Genomic DNA, 18,835 nt, shown 5'->3' on the forward strand with positions numbered 1-18,835 from the left:
TGAACCGGTGCATGCAGGGAAGTGGAGTTTCCTCTCTGAACTACTTGGAGGAGTTTCCTCTCGATAGATAAGCGTAACGCCGCTCACACTCTTGGACTCGTCAGGGGCAAGACCAGATATGGAGACCCTCACATTAGTGACTTCTTCCCAATCCTACTCGGGTTCTTCTACTGCAGAGTAACGTTGGGAACGAGCAAAAAATAATTTCTTTATGGTCTTCCGTTTCCGGTTAGCTTGTTGCCTTGGTAACTAAAACGCACAACCGCCGTAGCGGTTATGGCGGGGCTGGGCAGTACGCAGATCCCCGACGGAGAGTTCACCGCGGTCGTGTACCGGCTCATCCGGGATAACCGCTACGCCGAGGCGGCGCAGCTGCTGGGCGGAGAGCTCCAGCGGAGCCCGAGGAGCCGCGCAGGCCTGTCGCTGCTGGGCTACTGCTACTACCGCCTACAGGAGTTCTCGCTGGCCGCCGAGTGCTATGAGCAGCTGAGCCAGCTGCACCCGGAACTGGAGCAGTACCGCCTGTACCAGGCCCAGGCCCTATACAAGGCCTGCCTTTATCCAGAGGCCACCCGGGTCGCCTTCCTGCTCTTGGACAACCCCGCCTACCACAGCCGGGTCCTCCGTCTACAAGCCGCTATCAAGTACAGCGAGGGCGATCTGCCTGGGGCCAGGAGCCTGGTGGAGCAGCTACTGAATGGGGAAGGGGGAGAAGACGGTGGGGGCGAGAACGAGCCCGATGGCCAGGTCAACCTGGGTTGTTTACTCTACAAGGAGGGTCAGTATGAAGCTGCATGTTCCAAGTTCTTTGCAGCCCTTCAGGCCTCGGGCTACCAGCCTGACCTTTCCTACAACCTGGCCTTGGCCTATTACAGCAGTCGGAGATATGCCCCGGCGCTGAAGCATATCGCCGACATTGTTGAGCGTGGCATCCGCCAGCACCCGGAGCTAGGTGTGGGCATGACCACTGAGGGCATTGATGTTCGCAGTGTTGGCAACACGTTAGTGCTTCACCAGACTGCTCTGGTGGAAGCCTTCAACCTCAAGGCGGCCATAGAATACCAACTGAGAAACTACGAGGCAGCCCAGGAAACCCTCACTGACATGCCACCCAGGGCAGAGGAAGAGTTAGACCCCGTGACCCTGCACAACCAGGCACTAATAAACATGGATGCCAGACCTACAGAAGGGTTTGAAAAGCTACAGTTTTTGCTCCAACAGAACCCCTTTCCCCCAGAGACCTTTGGCAACTTGTTGCTGCTCTACTGTAAATATGAATATTTTGACCTGGCAGCTGATGTCCTGGCAGAAAATGCTCATTTGACTTATAAATTCCTCACACCCTATCTCTATGACTTCTTGGATGCCATGATCACTTGCCAGACAGCTCCTGAAGAGGCGTTCATTAAACTTGATGGACTAGCAGGGATGCTGACTGAGCAGCTCCGGAAACTCACCAAACAAGTGCAGGAAGCAAGACACAATAGAGATGATGAAGCTGTAAAAAGGGCAGTGAATGACTATGATGACATCTTGGAGAAGTATATTCCCGTGTTAATGGCCCAGGCAAAAATCTACTGGAACCTTGAAAATTATCCAATGGTGGAAAAGATCTTCCGCAAATCTGTGGAATTCTGCAATGACCATGATGTGTGGAAGCTGAATGTGGCTCATGTCCTGTTCATGCAGGAAAACAAATACAAAGAAGCCATTGGTTTTTATGAGCCCATAGTCAAGAAGCATTATGACAACATCCTGAATGTCAGTGCTATTGTATTGGCTAACCTCTGTGTTTCATACATTATGACAAGTCAGAATGAAGAAGCTGAGGAATTGATGAGGAAGATTGAGAAGGAGGAAGAACAGCTCTCTTACCATGACCCAGATAAGAAAATCTATCATCTCTGCATTGTGAATTTGGTGATTGGGACGCTTTACTGTGCCAAAGGAAATTATGACTTTGGGATTTCTCGAGTTATCAAAAGCTTGGAACCTTATCATAAAAAATTGGGAACTGATACCTGGTATTATGCCAAAAGATGTTTCCTGTCCTTATTAGAAAACATGTCAAAACACACAATCATGCTTCGTGATACTGTTGTTGAAGAATGTGTCCAGTTTCTAGAACACTGTGAACTTTATGGCAGGAACGTACCTGCCGTTATTGAACAACCCTTGGAAGAAGAAAGAATGCATACTGGAAAGAATACAGTCACCTACGAATCCAGACAGTTAAAAGCTTTGATTTATGAGATTATAGGATGGAATATGTAGTCATGTCTTATATTAGCTTTTATCATAATGTCTTTATATATGGATTTTATATTGTTTTATCTATATTTAGCTATTGGCATCTTTGTTACATGTTGAACTTTGTACACTTTAAAATTATAATAAAAATACCTTTTTAAAAAATCTTTACTAAGTGAAATATAAGAATTTGACACCTAGATTAATGAAAAACTGAATGGGGTCAATATTAGAATTTGGAGTGCCTATGTTCCCTCTTCTTTGTAATCATTTGTGCTTTGTTGTATTTTGAGAGTCCTCTGAACAAGGATTACAGTACATAGGGACTTTTAGCACTATCGAGCCTAGAACTCAGTGATTAATGTATAGAATTTCTAGGCTTTAAACAATAATTTTCAGGGTTGCATGTTCTATTCTCACAATTTACCCTCATAATTATATTAATTTGTAATGCATTCATTTTATGTAGAGTTATGGATGTTTTGTTACAGGGTTTTTCAGTATAGGTGTAATGCTTTAACCAAAATTACTTAGGTTATGTTTTCATTTTTTGTTCAAGATTCAGTGGGAAATCTTGTGCTCTTAACAGAATTATGGTGCTATGTTGTAGAGACAATAAACAATTGTACAAAAAATTTTATGTTTTTTTGTTTCATTTGTTAATAATTTGAATACATGAACAAGATAGATATACTGTTACTTTTCTAATTCTGGTCTCACTTATCTCTATCAGTGACTAATAGTAGAGGTACCCTGAGAACTCAGTTCTTAATTCTACTTTTGTGTTTGCAACTTAGGATATGTTAATGCTGGAGTTGTTTGCATATTGTAGCCTCTCACATAAGGAAAAATCTACACTATTCCCATTACCCCACCAAACTTCTGCCTACGTCACAGATGAAAAAGTTAATTCTCAAACCTTATCTGGTAGATTCATAACACTAGTTTCATGCACACACCCCTCCCAATGAGAATCTCACTCATTCTGCTTAGGTGTTTGCTGTACCACATAAGATCTTTATAATTTGTTTCCCCACCCCTATTCTCTCCATAAATTTGTCAACCCCAACCTGACCGGGCTTAGAAAAAACAAAAGTATTAGGTTGAATTATATGAAACCATTGATTTTGAAAGTTTTTGACCTATAGAACTAGCAATTTCTTGTAGTTCGAATAGTTTTCTACTGAAAGTTAGTGAACCCTTGCAATAACGATATGATTTTTTTTCCTTCAAGAAGAAATCACTTAGTCACATACGTATCCAGATGAAGTATGCTCAGCATAAATCCTCTGTAACGTGACCTCCTAAGTGCTCAAATTCTATTAGACCTATCAGAAATTTTCACCTAGTGTGAAGTCCAATGGTCTTGAATTTATAGCATTTTAATTTGAAGCTGATCTCATTTACTATTGATATTTGGCCCCATATTCGGAGGACAATCAGTGTTTAATGACCTCTTCAGTACATCCCATTGCACAATTATGTCTCTGGGAAGTGTTCTTTGTTTAACAACTTTTGTACTAAAAGTGTTGCTGCCTCCTTGCACAGTAGTTCTGTGCCCCTCTCAATATTCACAGCCCCTTAAGAGTTGGAAAGTAAACGAACCGAAATCTTATTTTCAACAGCCATGTTAAACTTCTGATATTTTCTGCACATTTCCTCTGAAGTTTTTTCTTAAAAAAAAAAAATAAAAAAGGCATAAAAGTGTAACATTAACCATCCAAAAGTAAATGTTTTCCAGATTCTCTTTTGCAAATAGCCCAGCCTTTATTCAGCCACACTCTATTTACCCAGGTGCTCTGTGTTTTTGTTTTGCATGGATGTGTAATTTAGCTTTTCAGAACATAAAAAGCTTTTCAGAACAGTTTTTAACCCCTTGCCGCTGGGCAGTTGGGATTTCCTGGTGAGTAATGCATCAGGAAGTCCTGACTGCTCCTTCCACTGAGTAAAGGAATAAAGGTCAATCATGGCATTTGTCCCCTTCCTTACTCTGGCTCTCCAGAGAGGCACCCACCGGGATTGATAGATTGCTGCCTTAGTGACAGCAAAGACTCAAGAACCACACCGTCAGAGCACTGGAGGAGACTGGGAAGGGTGAGAGCATTCCTAACTCCATAGGCACTTATTGTCCTTTATTCTTAGGATATGCTTCTTTTAAACTCTCCTTCAAAGTACTCAGCTCTGCTTATTGATGCTAACAGGCAAATGACTTTACAATGAGTCCATATTTTGCCATTTGAATGAAAGCTTTCATTCCTAAAGCTCTGATGAAAAGCTTTGTTCTATGCTCCTAGGACATTATGTACTCAGTGCTAAAAGCACTTTTCACAAGAAAGATTTCCCTATACTTCTAGAGCTTTTATTCCTTTAAAATTTCTTCATAATATCTGCATAGCATATTTTAAATGGATCAAATATTAAATCCAGCATTTCATAATATTAGTCATTAGTCAACACCTTGTTTCCACGTGTTCAGAATATAAGCAAGTGTTTTTACATAAGTAGTTATTTTCATTTTCTCAGACACAAACAAGAACTTGATCTTTCTGTGCAAAACAACCAAGCAGACTCCTTTGATCAATGACATGACACACCTGCCAAAGGACTCATATTCTTCATGACAACCCCTTTTGAATTTAGCCTCAGCTGTGGCACAAATGTTCACATTAATGTCATTTGTGAAGGTCAGGTGTACAGTGGCTAACCCTGACCCATTCATGAGAAGCAGACAACCGGGAATTGGAAAAACTGTATGGGGATAGAGGTGGGTCATCAGGCAATGAGACACTGTCATCATAGGAGATGACCCTCCCTCCAAAGGGCTGATGGCTTCTCAGAGTTCAGAGGAGCCCCTCAGATGGAATCCATAAAGAATTATCAGTGATATGTTTGGTCCAAGGTTAGAACAGTTTGTTTCTAGGAGGCTAAGGGCTAGATGCCCAAATGAATAAGCTTACTAAGAAATGTGAGATAAATGGGTAAATGGCTTGGAGGGGAAGCTTTAAGGGAGTAACTTTCTGATTCCTCTGCCTTATACTTTGCTTGGGCCCATTTCCACAGAGGGTTAGCAGTGCTGGAAGTCTGTCCAGGTAAGCAGGGTGTGGCTATCTAAACTACCCAATTTTAAAAGGATAACATCACCAAAGAAAGTTTTTCCATTTCAGGTGACCATCATCATTTTCTAATATTTTTTTTTTTTTGTCTTAGGTTCCTTAATCTGTCTTTTTCTTAATTACTACGGTTATCTGGAAATGTCTAGGAGGTTGGGATATCTTGAGGGTATTCTCTGCCACACTGATTAGCTTCCTAGCAATAGTGTGACTTGCAGCTCACTAACCACCATTCACTAACTGCTTCTTAGCCCTTGTTGAGCTACCACTGTACTTAAAATAGCATTTTTTTTTTCATATTTACTTATTGGGCTCTACCCTTACTATTAGTCGAACAGCACATTTTGTGATGAGCCAGTAACTCTGGATTCTTGGTTGTCCAACCACATAATTACCATGACTGTAACAACCAGATCTTAAATTTATACTTTTATTTTAGCTATAAAATATATGCAACTTTTTAGAGTCCCCTAATGTAGCTCAAATCCTTCAGCAGCAACCTTAATTCTTAAGTTAGCAGTTTCAAGAAACTGTGACTTTCCAAAGAATCTAGATTGGCTTTACGTTATATTAAACCATCTTTTTAATCTTAAACAGTCCTTTCAATTTCCAGTCTCTCTATAGAAAGATGTATAACTTATAGTAGGTTATTCCTACATTTTTAAGTGCAGCTCAAAAGGATACAATATTAAAGTTATAAAAATGCAAATTTATTAAGTCTATCAAATTCAACATTTCCTTTTATGAGTTTCATATTAAACCTATAAATGTATCAATGGATTAAACATTTACAGAGAAAGACAGCAATTGAGACAAAAGGCTTCCTGGTATTTCTGTGGCATGTAGTCATAAAAACTGCAGCTTCCACTCCGTAGTTAGGAGATTCAATTTCCTTACTTGTACCCTTCTCTAGAGGGCAGTGACTAATAATCTAAAAAGCAGAAATTCTGTATACATCAGACCAACTACAGAGCATAAGCAGCCTAGAGCAGTGAAGCAGCCATCACAGAGGCACTGGATTTAGTCAGATCTGGCTCCATATCTCAGCAATGCCACCACCTAGGTCCCAACAGGGAGTTTTACTCAACCTTCCTAAACCTCAGTTGTTACCTGTAAAAAGGGGATGATACACTCATTTTACAGTTATTGTGAAAACGATCATCACTTCTTGTCTAGGGTTAAGTGCCCAGCAAAGTGTTGGCTAATAAAGGGTGAATGTAAATCATTAATGCAACGATCAATTCTAGGGTAATGTTCAGCAAAAATACATACTCAATCAGAATTACTGAGACCAAGTTAGAAGGGACCTCAGAGATTTTCATGTGACAAAAGGTTAGGTTCAAATAGGTAAAGTGACTTTAGTTGGTAGGAAAGTGGAGCACACACAAAATTTCCAGAATATAACTCTTTCCGGTGTTCTGACTTTAGAACTCCATCTTCTCCTATTTTATAGCTTAACTGACAAATTTCAGTCATTTTAAAAAAAGTATCTGCTCAGCTCTAATGTGGGCACAGATGAGGTACAAAGGATGTGATGAACTATGCAAGAACAGATTTCAGAGACTGTCCATCAGCCAATACTAGGCCCCACCAACAGATCACATTGGCAAATGCGGCAGAAGATGGGCTTGTAAGTATACTGAAAAGAGAAATGCCGAGGTGAACACAGGCAAAAGTAAATATGATGGCAGTGAGACCTCATTTGTTTTTCTGAGGGTAGCAAAGGAAATCTGGCAGCTGACAATGTTAAACTAAGTAAACATAATTGCATGTTTAATGTTTGTCTGGCATAAATGTTGATTCATTGGAAAAGGGCCTATTTGTCGGCAAAATGTAAAAACATGGGGTAGACAACAGCATGTCAAGTGGAAGTGTAGCTGTCTGAACTCTTATTTTTCATGGATGTGTTATCAGGCAAGCTCTTGTGTACTACTCACATCTGCCTTTACTTATATGAGAATCCAGGCAGATAGTACATGTCTCAGTTCTACTGATGACCGTAAGCTGGATGGGACAAAAAATGTTCTGGATAAGAGTAAAGATTCTAATACTTTCAAAAGCTGGAATTATATCCAGTAAGGCATAAATTTTAGTGAGGATAAGTATAAGTAATGAGGCTTTAAAAAACCGGCCTCCAGGGAGATGTGGACAAAATGGTACATGCAGAAAAAGTAAGATTTGTTAAATTCAAGTTCAATGTAAAGTGACAGTGCAATGTCTACCAAAAGTGCATTTAGTAGTGAGTAGAACAAGGAAATCATTAGTACTGCTCTGGAATATTCAGGCTGACACCTGAACTTTAAGAAAGAGATTAGGTTGGTGAAGGATCTAGAACTCACAGGAACAAAAGCTGACAGGTGAAGATCTGAGGGAACATGAGCTGTCTTTAAATACCTGAAGAGCTGCCCTTCAGTAGAGCAACCAAACAAGTCTTCATGACTACAGAAGACCGAAGTTACATTAATGGATAGAAAAGGGAGACACAAGCGCAAACCTCTTAATACTTGAAAATTTCAGAACTTGAAAAAGGTCCTGGAAAGACAATCAATTCCTATCTGGTCACAAAAAAATGTTCAAGACTGGTTATCTGTTTACGACATGGGGGATGGGGGAGGTTAGTTAGTAGCAATCTTATGTTTGGGAAAGAATAAGATGATTTCTAAGGTTCATTCAGTCTGAGCTTATACAAGCCAGCTGGAAAATTGCCTTAACTGAATAATGAGTTAAAATCTTAGTGTGGCAAGTGATTATTGAAATGTATCAAGTAAAACTGAGTTCAACAGGTCTGACTCTGTCATTCCAGAGCCTAGAGAGCTACAACCTTCCCTCCAGTGTGGGAGCCATAGGCAGGGACAAAATCAGAACCTATGCATATGTCTTTCACTACTAGAGAGACTATTCATGGGTAGAGACTGTATCCTATTCATTCTCAGAGTTAGCATGATGCTGTCAACAAAGGTTAAATGGAATCAACACAAAATAAGCAAAAATTCCTGTAACAATGGTTTTGGTATTGTTTTATTTTTTCCCCAGCACATCATAAAAATCACACATCGGCATTTGCTTATAGAACAGTATAGTCTAGGAAAAGCAATAACAGGAGAATCCAAACATACACTGAAAGCACAATATATAGACAACGTGTTGAGCCCTTTTGGAAAACAGTATGGCTCAGTCTGAATTGACAAAGCTATCCTGGAATCTCTCAGGAATTTTCCTTCCTACTACATATCCACTTTTCTACTATAAATGTAAAGAGAAGAATTGTTTGTATGCATTAGTTACAGCAGTATAATGGCTTACATACAAGTGCCTACCCACATGTAGTTCTCAAAAGATTACTACAGTACTGGCAGGAATATGCACTGCCTTGGAGGAAGACTCGGGATATTATTCAAGTCAAGTTGTATCAGAGCCAAAAAATTTCACAGGCTTAGCAAAAAAGGACAAAAATTAAGAAATATAACCTACACATATTTCTCATAAGATTTATCATTGTCCAGGAACAGAAATATTCATTATTCTGAAGGCACCATCACACAAAAAGGACTAACACACCACATAAGGAATAGAAACCCCCCACACAGGCTCTGCTCCTCAGGGAGCTGTGTGAGCAAACATCCAAAAGCACATAGTGGGTGTCTCAAGGACTTAGTATGACACACCCAACGAGCCACACCTTAGGGCTACTAAGATGGAACAGTAGGAATGAAAAAGTAAGAAAGTACACATAAATCCCACTGGCTGAATAGACAGATGTATATGGGAGTAGAAGTTAAATATGTTAGAACTGGTGATCCAAACCAACACTGTAGAAAGGATTTTCAGTGTTTCTACATACAGCTACTTAATTCCTGACATGTTGTTGAAGAGGAATAGCCTTGAACTGTCGAACTAAACAAACTGTCTGTAAAGACTATATCCTCTCCTACTCATTTTAAATAATGGCTATTTCATGAAAAAAAAAAAAAAATCCCAACAAGGCACTGTGATCTTTTGGGGATATTCTTTAAGTAGCTCAAAAGATAATTATTCATAGAAACTGTATATCACCAGTACAAGGATTTCATGTCTTTTCAGATACGTGAACAAGATTTCTTTAAGGGTTAAACAACATGTTTTATAGGATTCTCATGTTGTTCATAAAAAACACTGCCAACAATAAGATGCCTTAAAAACAAATATATGCTGCTTAGGAATCCACACTAAAACATTTTTTTTCCTTCTCTCAGATTTGAAAGTTGTCTTTAAAAAATGTTCTTAATGATACTTAATGTATTCTTTTTTTTCTTTGTGGAAAAAAAAAAGTATAAAATAATCTCCTATGAGAACCAAAAAAGGAGACTGTCACGGTCACAGAACTAAAGTTACTTAATTCTGCGATGGTTCTTTGGCATGAGTGACTATGATATATATCAGTGGTCCTTATGCACGTTTGTTAAGGATTTGTTGTGGTTAGAAGAGCACAAGAGAGCTCTTTCTTTGAGGACCTTCCAAGGTTCAGATGGGACTGCTTTAGGTTCACAGGAGACCAAACACCTCCTATGGATATAATCTTGATTTAAAAAATAATTCGAGTGATAAAACCCAGTTAATAATATACTCAGCTATAAATCCAAAGAGATTTAGTTATATTTAGGTTATACTTGATTATGCTTCAATAATAAAATTATAAAAATTTTGTTTGCAAATCAGTGAAAATATGAAGATGAAAAACTAAAATTGAAAGAGAAACTCATATGCAAACAGAAAAACGAACAGCTTCATATTCCCCTTGAAGAAAAAAAACTCTTAGACTCAGGTCCATTTTATTAATAATATAAGTTTCTATAACCTGCTGACGTTACAAGTAGTTATACAGATAAATTTTACACTGAAGACACTGTTTGAGACACTGTTTGGCTTAAGGAGCAGAAAGCTGAGTAGCTTACATCCTTCATATCAGACACATTTCCATAGTAAAAAAATCTTTTATACTCTCTGGATTTTAGCATCAAAATATGTTGTTTCCCTTTTAGGAAACTGAAATTAATAAGAATTAAATGAATATATTGACATGTGGCTCATCTGGGAACAGAAAGCCTTGAGCAAAGCCAAGTCTCCACAACTTATAAAGCCAAAAGCAGTTCTGGATTTTCAATCCTAAACTGGCATTTGTTATCTTCGGCTTTTCTCTCACTATAGGCTAAACTCTAATTAAAATCAAAGTTGCTAAACAGTAAGTGGTAAACAAAAAGCTATTAAAGCTGTCTTTAACTCTTGTATTAGTGTTTCTTAAAATGTAGATATGCTTTCCACAGCATTCTATTTTGGCTGCCTCAAGCACCAGCACATGCAGTTTGTGAATCAATCAATCCATAATAAATAACAATTTGTAGTCTATATTTATATAGAATGGATGCTCAACAAACCAAGCCCAGAGGTCATATGCTTCAGCTTGGGATTTTAGGGCTTCTCTGATCACTATAGTTAAGAAGCCGTAGTTGTAAAAGAATATAACAAAGGAAAATCTCTGGAGCCAAGATTCAGGAAGACATTTTCAAAACTGCAAGCTAGAAGTTAGTCGTTACTAAGAGAATATTCTGAAAAAGAGGTTTCCTTGTGACCATCTGTATCTGGTACAGTACACACACTGATGGAAGCTCATCCTTTACTGCACTTTAGTTTTCCAAAATACATCAACACAACTATGCATACTAGAAGGCTTCCAGCATCGCAAATAACTTTTAAGTAACAGTACTATAATATGTAAGCATTTAGGAAGAAAACTCTCAACTTCTCAGAAGAGGAAAGAATTTAATCCTCTTTGTGGTAAAATAATGGGTACAGTAAACATGTGGCTTTTACAATTTTTACTAAAAAAGCTGAAGTTACTCAGCATAAGACTAAATTCATTTATGCACTGTAAATTGCACCAAACATTAAGGCAACAGTTACTCTAAGGGTCTATAAAGCCTGTTTATACTGAGTCTTTAGTAATCAATGCCATTTCTCACTAGCAGCAAGTTCCCATTCTCACTAAAACCCCAACCCAAATGTGATATCAAATAAAATATTAGAAATATGACTACTTTAAGAAAGACGAGTCAGTGTTATGCAGTACTGAAAACCAAATAGGCTACCACATTTTAAAATTTTAAATAAACTTATTTGAAATTGTTAAGAAGTCTCACATAAACAATGTTCTCCAAGCTTTTACTTTTATGAGGCCATTTTCAGCTATTTCAGAAATACGAGGCAAGGTTAAGTGCTTCTGTGCATATTCAAGAACTCAGCTCACAGACACTAAGAATATGCCTAGGTACCTCTCAGAAGCAGGTGGTGAAAGTGGGGGAAAGGCTTTCAGAGCGAAATAGCACTGATGAGTGTTCATGTGTTTAAAATGATCCCTGTAGAAATGATTCCAAATACAAAATGTATTCATCACTATAAAATCAAGATTGGGGAGTCCTGCATACATGGGAGAAGAAAAACAAAGACACAAAACACTAATTTCCACAAGGTTCATGTAGAAGAGTGAACACAACAATTTCAGGTGTTACATTTATAGTTTCCTAATATCAAATACTAATTTCGAAAGCTGCTGAAATCTGAACTCCCTGGGAAAGAATGTTATAACAATCACATGCAAAAAAATAAATCTGCTTATGAATCTGTAAGTTTTATTTTTTAAAAATTACTCAGAAACATGTATACACTCCAGTGAGGTGTTAGTACCATATTAAATTTTACATTTTGATCACCAATTAGAGAAATTATCTTCATGGATAGATACATTTTATGAAGCTGAGATTTTTATAATTCTAGAGGCAAGTGTAATTTCTTCATCAGGCATCCAATTATGTCAAATATCAAGGGCTTTAAGCAAAGGTCTGCTAGAAGTTTTATAATTAAAAATGAAACACCAATGAATAAATCAATACTTAGTTTTTGTTGTTAAACGTACTTAATTTTGATTTGCTTACAGATTTAAGTTTATTAGTTTGAGGCCAATTTTATTAGTTAAAATTATCATTTTGAAGTTTTAAAAATATCATTTTGTCGATTTAAAATTTTTACTTTTCTGGTTAAGGCTACTTCAGATACGAAACATATCAAACTGCCCAAAAATACTTTGGAGCTGTTGCTACATAGACAGTGTGTCCTTTTACAGGATCATCTGCATTTTGACTTACATTATCTGAACAAATATTAATTTTAAAAAATTATCAAAAGTTAGGCATTACATTAGGAAAAGAATCCATCTCAAAATGTGAATCATGAACCTTGACAGACAGTGATTCAAAGTAATTGTTTCACTTATTTTAATATCCAGGTTTCAATGTAAAAATGTTTGCTAAATGTAATTAATATTCTCCCTACAATTTAAGAAATATGATATCTCAAACTTCTGATTATGCTACGTGTAGTAATACATTACAGTTTTTTAAAATTTAGGTTAAACCAGTAATTCAAAAAAGGCATTAAACCATTATTAAAAACTAAATTGAAACTTTACTTTTATATAAAAATTTATCATATTGTTTGGGTTAATTTTAAAAAAAATTATCATTGAAACTGTTCTTTTAGCCAAACAATTCTTTGAACTGGAGACATTAAGTGTAAGGAGTCTTCCTTCTTCTCTCCTGTTGCAGCTTCTTCTGCCGCTCAGCAACAAGAATGGGAAAGCAGAAACGTTAGAATTGTGTGTGTGAATAAAGGCATTCATTTCCTGGTAAACCTGTTCTTCCCATACAATGAGTGATAAGTCAGCTTTTCTTATAAAACATAGTATGGCAACAATAGGTTATCTCGGTGATACAAATACAACTCATACTTGAATAGAAACTGAAACATGGAGAACAAAAATGTGTCCCGTAACAGAATAATTTGTATACTGATGATTTGAGGTTTTATAACTGTGTATTAATTTCAAAAGAAAAGGTAGGCCAAGCACCTTACATGACTGAAAGCATCCTAAATAACAGGCTGCCTACACTGTTTCATGAGTAATCCTCTTAACAGCCTACTCACACTAGAATGCAATCTTAAAAAAAACATACATGTCTATCACTCTTCAGTGAAATCCTCCTCTAGATATCTGCTTCCCAGAAACATTCTTTTAAAAAGAGACTTGAGAAGCAATAGATGACACCAAAATCTGCCTTTGTTCCCAAGAGGAAGTATCAATACAAAACAGCTGGCAGCATCTTCCTCTGAAATAACAACTGGCAGCCTTGTGCAGCCTGACTAAAATTTGAAATGACAACCAGTTGGCTGTAAACCGATATACCTACAATGAGAGAGATTTAGGAATACCATCTGTTAACTGATAAATGTATAAACAAAACAAACTACAGAATGAAACAAACATGTTAAACCAACTAACAAATATAGCCAAAATACAGTCATGATATAAATGATTACTGATATAACAAAGTCGAAGACTTTTTTTTTTTAAAAAGTAACATTTTTTCATAACAATAGTAATGTATTTATAAAAGGTTTCTGTTTCCAAAGATGTTATTGGGGTCCACATATTCCTTGACAGATTTCAGCATCCCAAAGCCGACATCAGAGATACTTTCCTTTAGCCATTGCTTCCGTAACTTGCCCACTGGAAAAACAAAATCAAAAGTGCTTCAGTATACACTGTGATGCTGGGAACCAATCAATCTTGTGACCATGAATGAACAAACACTGTGTGATAAATGCTTTTATTCAAAAATGAGAAATGTTTTGCTTTATTTGATTTATTGAGCCCACCAGACTATCAAGCTCATTAAGTCCAATGTATTCCCAGGGGAAGCCTATGCTCCACAGTGACTCCTTTTTCTGTAAACTATGAAATGGAGATGAAGAAAAGCTTGGACTCAGATTATGGCCCATTTTACAAATAACAAAATGAGAAAAACGTGCATTTCAAAAGACCTCACCTCCTGTCTCAGCTACCAAAACAGTCAAAGTTTCAGAGAAAATAAAGTTAACTTGAGAAAAATATCATATCTATGTTAATTTGTTGGGTATACTATAGCAATAATGACAGGATACATATCCATAAAATATTTCAAAGAGAACAAAAGTTTTAAAAAATTTAGACAACCTGAACCTTGGGTTTAAGAAAACAATCTGGTTATGAAGTTTACCATTTGCATTTTCTTTTCATATTACTTTTAAATAAATTTGCATGTTTTCAAATAATGGTTACTCTATTTCCTATTTTTCCCCCTAGAATTAGAGATTCTTTTAGGCAGTAAATAAATCAAATATCTAATCCATCTTAAACTTAATCTTCTACTTTTATACACTGCATGTTCCCTTTCTTTGTTCTAGGTCTTGCTATTTTTTTTCTGAGAATAATGAAGTAATATAATGGCTAACAGCATAAATTATACCTTAAAAAGCACTCAATGAAAAACAAAACCTTTTCTAAGTAGAACTTTTATAAGAAATGATGTGTACTTTATCCTTAAAAGAATCCTGCAAAGTTGACTTGCTTTGGCATTAATAAACAAAGCGGTATGCTGACTTATCTGTGGTGAAATGGATAAATCTTTTAATTTACAGATAGAATTATTTGTGGTTAGTACTTTTCAAACATATTATTGTAATAATTGAATTCAAATGGTCATTTTCCACAAATGTTCATTAATGATCCAAAGTCATCAACAGTGATTTAATTGGCCAACCAAAATGGGAAACCTTCTTTCATTAAAGTATTCAGCCTGTCATTCTAAAACGCACTCCCATTTATCAGGCTGCAGTGATACACCATAGCAATTGCCTTTTGGAAACCTGAAATACCATTTCAAGCTCAATTCAAAACATCTTTTGTATCCAGTTCTGCAGGAAACCATCAAATTGTCATTAAAATAATAAATAGTATGATATCTTCAGAAAGCAAAATATTCCTGCTTAACTTCGAGAAATTTCAAAAGAAAAGCACTGCTGGTCTTAAGATGGGGGAAAACGAGGTACAGCAGGAAAAAAGTCTTAAATTCAAAAGAATTTTTGTTTAAAAGAGCTCTAAAACTAGAAGCCAAACAGTACAAATTTCTATTCATGTAATCTCTACCACCTAAAAGATGTTCTACCATGTCCTCCTACTATCTATTTCCCTAAGGGACAACCCACCACAACACTTTGGCCTCAGTTTTCTCACCTGCATACGGATTAAAATCTATAAACTCTTTTCACTTCAAATAGCCTGATTTTTAAGAACTTTAAAAAAGTTACCAATCAGTTGTTTCCAGATTTGCTTCAAAGGATTAAAAAACAAACAAACAAACAAAAACTACTCTGTGAGTGGTAGAAGTGGCATTATTATAAGTCACCCACACTGAGGGAGCTCAAGAGAGATGGGTAAAGAGCAGTCAATGCCAGCCTCCACTGTTATCTGTAATATAGTTTCACTGAATGTGTCCTGTGGTTATGGATCTAATTGTCCTGAAAAGACTGCAAACAACTGCTCCAACAAGATGGAGCACATTAGAACCTCAGCAGGATGCCCAAAAGCTAGCTTGTCTGCCTGGTTTTACACCTCTAGTAATAATGCAATTCCACAAGGAACTGAACCATCATTTGAGAAGCCACCCAACAGCCATTGCATATTTAATGAAGTCGCTCACCAAGCGCTAGAAAACAGAAGGTGCTCGGAGTGCATCATTAGTTCTGTCAGAAGGGTAATTTACACATCTATCTTGTCAAATTTTCTATGGTTTATACTTTTACAATAATCAATCTAACATACATTTGATTAGTGAACTAGAAAGTAAAAAAAAAAAAAAAGCAGTACAGGCAGCATAGCCGTGGCCCCTCATAAACATATTTAATGAAAGAATTTAACCCCTTCTTAGCAGAGGTCTGTGAGCTCCTGTCAGTGATAACAGAATTTGAACTGAGGTCAGAAATCATGGCTTATGCGATAAAGGCACTAGGAATCTTTTTGGTTTTGCTTAATAATTTAAGTCAACTACATTGTAAGTGTACGAACATAAAGCACAATATAAGTAAAAACATTCGATGAGTCTGTAATAAGGCAATTATTGGAAATAGTCTTCATAAAATTCTAGAGAATCTTCTCTGGCTGTCTCAGATGAACTGATAAATTAAAATACAAAATATATCAAAAACACCAAAGGCTCTAATCTCAAAGAAGCATCACACTTCAAAGCAGAAGATTTTAATTCTAGAGCTAACCCACGATAATAATAGTGATGATGCCATTTGGACAATCTTCATTTGCACTGTTAGGCATTGAGGAATTAGATGACTACACTGGTCTGGACACATGTAACACACGTACCCACAACTATATCGTAGCTGCTTAAACATTTGTAGAGCTCATTTCAGAAATAGAAATGATATTCTGTCCTTTACGAAGCATGCCATAGAGGAGGAGGGGGTCAATGGATGAATAAAAACAGCAAAAATAGGTGGCCTAAGACTATTTCAACTTTCCCTGTATGCATAGTTATCTGTGTAAAGGCATGTGTGCATTTATACCACATGAAGCTTAATGCTCTTTCCAGATCTGGATTATCTGATGTGGGATATTCATGACTATTGACTCAATCATACTCCTTTAACTTCTGATTCTCTAGAAGTATAAACCTAGCCTGAGAGTCAATGCTAGAGCTACAAAAAAGCCAAATCCAGCACCTCTGAAAACAAGATAGGGATCCTGTATTCTACAATTCATAATTATTCTAAATACACAATGCCCAAAGTACTCAAACAAGGTATTTAAGAGTCTTAGAAGTATTTTTAAAGATACAAAAAACAGAGACCAGCCAAAAAGTAAACATTACTGAAAACAAATGGGAAATTATTTATCTGCTTAAATTAAAAGGCGAGTTCACTTTTTTATAATTTAACTTCTAATACTGTATATACAGACTGGGTAAAAAACGTATTTTGTGTTCTTCCACAAAATAGTACATTTTTAAAAACTTACTTTGGAATAGAGGAATTGAAGCTTTCAGGGATACATTGAATCATAGGCCCAACAGTCCTCTTTGGATGCCAACAACTCCAAGAAGGAATGAATACATTTTGTAGTATGATCAACACCATAAAAGAATGAACAGACATGTATGCAAGGGAGAGGGTAGGGAAAGTGTTGTGTGTGGACATAGTAGTTAGCCTAACTGCTAAAAATTATCTGGAACTACTCTTTGTGGTCTAAAGAACTGAAAACTTAGCAAAAACTATCCAACAGTCCTATCTTAAAAGTGATAAATGTAGGTAGGACATGCTATCCAGACTTCTTTATAGCTAAATTTAAAACTTTTTGAATTATGAATTTGATTATAAGGTTAAAAAGACTTATTATATATAGATTTAAAAAACAAATTATGAAATGCACTGTACATTCCAAAGATGACTGAAGCTAAAGCTCAGAAGTAGAATTTAGCCAGGGTAAAAGCATATAACCATTATTACCAACAATTACATTTCGAGAGTTCTAGTTTGAGGATATTGGATACTTTTAGTATTATTCTATAGGTCAGGTTTAAAAAGAAAATCCAGACTTAGCTGCTTGTATCAGTGATCTGAGCATTGACTATGTACTTCAAGATTTAATTGATCTAACTAAACTATTGGTGGATTATGTAAGAAGCTAGTGCTGGAGGGACATCCAACCTCTTGCCAGATGAGGTGCTGGTCCCATGAAACTTGTTAAGTACTGATAAAAACAGAGAAGGACAACAGACAATTTCCACTCTTTGAGGTACCTGGTGATCTGACTGTGATGATGTTTCTTCAGAGGGGGTGAGGGGCCTCAACCTGAAAAGATTTCATTATCTATTTATTTGTGCTATAAAGCATATTTTTGTGTGTTTGATAATGGTGGTGGTACATGCTAAATGCTAGCCAACAGATCTACAACTGAGGAATGCTAACATCCAGCTTTTAAAGTGTATAAAATGGAATTATGACTATCCAAGAGTCTAATTTAATGCTTAGTGGATAAAGTCATGTTTAGTTTCTTTAAGTCATCTGACTTATTTTCTACTAATGAAACTTCTGTTATCAAGATGACATATTCATGGATATCATGGACTTTAGCAAAGCAATTAAAATTTGATACTATAAAATTTTTCTTATTAAATATTTAAAATGTCTATTGCTTTATGCTACGGTTTCATCTGTGCAGTTTATACAATAGCTCTAAGATCTTATAGATCCTTGAATAGGGCCTTAGAGATTATGAAACAGAAAAAGTTTAAATTACCAGGGTAGTAACAGATCACAGAGCTGGATTCGATCTGTCTTTCAGAACACAATCATGGGTTAATTCTTCTATAAGGCCCCAAAAGATGTCTTGACACACTTGAAATTTAAACTCAATGGCAATTAATGTTTATACAACAGAGTCAAAAGCAAGTGAATGGGTCAAATAACATGAAATAGATAAGGACAGAAAAGGATAGGAAACATCATGTGTTCCTTGAAGACCAGGGCCATGTTTTATTAGTTTTTGTAGCCCCGTT

At 36.5% G+C, this 18,835-nt stretch overlaps 2 protein-coding genes across 2 annotated transcripts in view; one reads left to right on the forward strand and one right to left on the reverse strand.

Moving 5' to 3' along the window:
• Window positions 1-20: 20 nt before the first annotated feature.
• TTC30B (tetratricopeptide repeat domain 30B) lies at window positions 21-2,890 on the forward strand. Its single transcript, XM_011356874.2, has one exon. It carries the CDS (start codon window positions 277-279, stop codon window positions 2,272-2,274), a length of 1,998 nt encoding a protein of 665 aa, XP_011355176.1. The 5' UTR covers window positions 21-276; the 3' UTR covers window positions 2,275-2,890.
• A 5,472-nt stretch (window positions 2,891-8,362) lies between these two features.
• The window catches only part of AGPS (alkylglycerone phosphate synthase), a 117,934-nt gene continuing 107,461 nt past the window's right edge, over window positions 8,363-18,835 (reverse strand). Inside the window, exon 20 of the mRNA XM_011356888.2 lies at window positions 8,363-13,956. Coding sequence (XP_011355190.1) covers window positions 13,835-13,956 — 122 coding nt within the window. The 3' untranslated portion in view covers window positions 8,363-13,834. The remainder of the gene's footprint in view (window positions 13,957-18,835) is intronic.

Source organism: Pteropus vampyrus, unplaced genomic scaffold (assembly GCF_000151845.1).
Source record: "Pteropus vampyrus isolate Shadow unplaced genomic scaffold, Pvam_2.0 Scaffold2, whole genome shotgun sequence".
NCBI lineage: Eukaryota > Metazoa > Chordata > Mammalia > Chiroptera > Pteropodidae > Pteropus > Pteropus vampyrus.

Excerpts from the sequence above, each read along its gene's own strand:
- TTC30B (XM_011356874.2), top strand. The coding sequence starts at position 277 with ATGGCGGGGCTGGGCAGTACGCAGATCCCCGACGGAGAGTTCACCGCG.